The following is a 2,492-nucleotide window of genomic DNA, read 5'->3' as shown; positions in this document are numbered from 1 at the left end:
ACAGATGAACGCACATTCGAGAAGAATATACATTAAGTGAAGTAACGCGAGCACTACAATAACACATTTTTATTTAGAATAAAGGCGAAGGAAATTGAAATAATTTAGAAAAAATGGTTCAACCTCAGTCGAACGTTAACTGTAATACTGAACAAAGCCACGTCAACAATCGCACCGAAGGCAAGGATTTATTCGCTCGCTTATGTAATGTTGAAGCCGAAAATCAACAGCTTCGACTTCATAACCGCTGCTTACAAGAGGAGAACGCTTGGCTGAAAGATCAATTACGTCATGCACAAGAACGTTTGAAAACTTTGGAAAGCAAACCGGCCACAGTTGAAGAAGACGAAAAGCGAAGAAAGTTTAAGTTATTATTGCAAAACAATGAAGATCTCAACATTGACAAGAAAGAACCATCCGCGAGTCATGCCTATCCCATCATGTTACAGCATACTGCACCAGAGGGACATGAGATACTAGAAAATCTATATGAGCAAGCTTCTTCCACTTTTAGGAAGTCGAGAAGCGAAAACGAAGACCGCAAAGTGACCCACTTAAATCTATTAGCCTTACATTCTACAGAGCTCGGAGATTATGACGAAGCCTCCAACCTTTTAGAAGATTCTGTTGACATACAAAAGGACACGTGCGGTCAATTTCATCCCGTTGCGATGGCTACTTTAAGCAATTTGGCGATTGTTTATAGTAAATGCGGTCACTTTGAGAAAGCTGAAGCTACGGCATTGGAAATCGTAGCCATAAAACAAAAATTGCGTGGCGCAGATCACTTAGACGTGGCATCACATTTAAGTGACTTGGCTTCATTCTGCCAACATCAAGGCAAATATGAAGACGAGCGAATGTATCATCACCGCGCCTTGCATATATACGAATCTCAACTGGGCAGTAACAATGTTTATGTTACATACACGAAATTGCTTTTGGCCAAGTGTCTTGTGAGGCAGGAACAATTCGAAGAGGCTGACTACTTCTACAAAGAAATATTGATGAAGGCTTACGAAAGAGGCTATGGCTTCGTTGACGATTCGTCGGCAACCATTCAGCAACAGCAAGATGATGAAACCGTTGAAAGGAATGTAGCGAATAAGTTTTGGTTTAAGAAGGCGAGTATAAATTATCCTACGATCAGCGAGACTTTGCTCTACATGTATGACTTATATTTGCGTAAAACAATATTGTAGATCTTTAGTTAAGAATAGCATGCGATTTTTTCATTACGTCGAACAATCCTTAAAAATAAACCTACGACAACTTTAGTTTGCGTTTTGTTTTCAATTCAATATTTTGATGTTCAATCACTTAGTCAATTAATGGCAAGCGTGAAAGTGAAGGTACCTTACTTATGAAATTAAAATGAAGCGGGCAATAGCGTGTGGTAACGACAATTCAACCAAAAAGTAATTCTACCATGGCTTGGTTTCATTCGCTTAGCTTAGAAAGGGGTAGAGAGTTTATGCTATCGTTTAAATGCAAAATTTGGAATAACTGTAGTATTCTACTTTGCCGAAATAATATTGAATTACAATACAATTGTAATACAATAAATGTTGCTTAGGTTGCGTGTCCATCGGTTCATCGGCATGTTGAGGACATGTGTTTGTAATAAGTCGAAAGTAGCGGCTAGGTAACATTTCCATCAGTTATAATTTGTGTAAAGACGGCCACTATCCGCCTAGAAGCGAAACACAAGAACTGTTAAAGAACTTGAGAAAACTTTAATCTGGAATCAAAAGCTTGTGGCCTTGACATATGACAGAATTAAAGTTTTGTACAAATGTTTTATGAAAACATCTTAAAGTCACAATAAAGCCAAACTCTTGCCGACCATCAAACTCAGACAATTTTTTCTTGCATGTGCAATTCCTTAACAGGCAAACCAGTCATAGATGCATTATCGTAAGAATTCACACGTTGCTCAAAGGGTAGCGAGACAAACGCAAGCAAATGATAATCGGGAGGACTCGACTTTAGTGAGTAAGTCAGATGGGCTAGCAAATCCTAGTTGACTGCTTCCAACTTATGGTGAACCGATTTTGTACTATGGGCGCATGAACGGATGTCATGTGAAGAAATTGTCTTTCTTGCCTCTTTTCATATTTCCTCGAATCGTTCAAGTCGATTAATTATTGTTGCAGTTTGTTATGAAACGTCTCACTTTTAGACTTTTTTTTTAATATGACCAACGACTCAGAAGATTCTCCATCTACGTGTAGCGCGGTGAGGGACAGACTGGTCTTAGGAAAGAGAAGGCGCAGGGAGCGGCTATAGCTTAATGGATGAACGCCTCGCCATTTTCTTTGCTAGTAAATATATATTTTCGCTTGTGACATGTGTTGGTATTGTGATCGTCTATTCTTGCCAGATATGAAAGCTATAAAAAAAAGCATAACCTCAGTCATGTACGTCGGTTACACTTGATGTTAAGGCTATGCGTGGATAAATTTCAGTTTCATGGTTACATACCTGTTTTA

General features: G+C 38.7%; 1 protein-coding gene across 1 annotated transcript; it reads left to right on the top strand.

Annotated features, from left to right (window-relative positions):
- Window positions 1-113: 113 nt before the first annotated feature.
- On the top strand, window positions 114-1,202 carry LOC119635876 (kinesin light chain-like). Its single transcript, XM_038030894.1, has one exon. The coding sequence runs from the start codon at window positions 114-116 to the stop codon at window positions 1,200-1,202; it is 1,089 nt and encodes a 362-aa protein (XP_037886822.1).
- Window positions 1,203-2,492: the final 1,290 nt, after the last annotated feature.

This window comes from Glossina fuscipes, unplaced genomic scaffold (genome assembly GCF_014805625.2).
Source record: "Glossina fuscipes isolate IAEA_lab_2018 unplaced genomic scaffold, Yale_Gfus_2 27, whole genome shotgun sequence".
NCBI lineage: Eukaryota > Metazoa > Arthropoda > Insecta > Diptera > Glossinidae > Glossina > Glossina fuscipes.
Note: the sequence above shows the minus strand (reverse complement) of the source record. Positions and strands in the feature narration are given on the sequence as shown.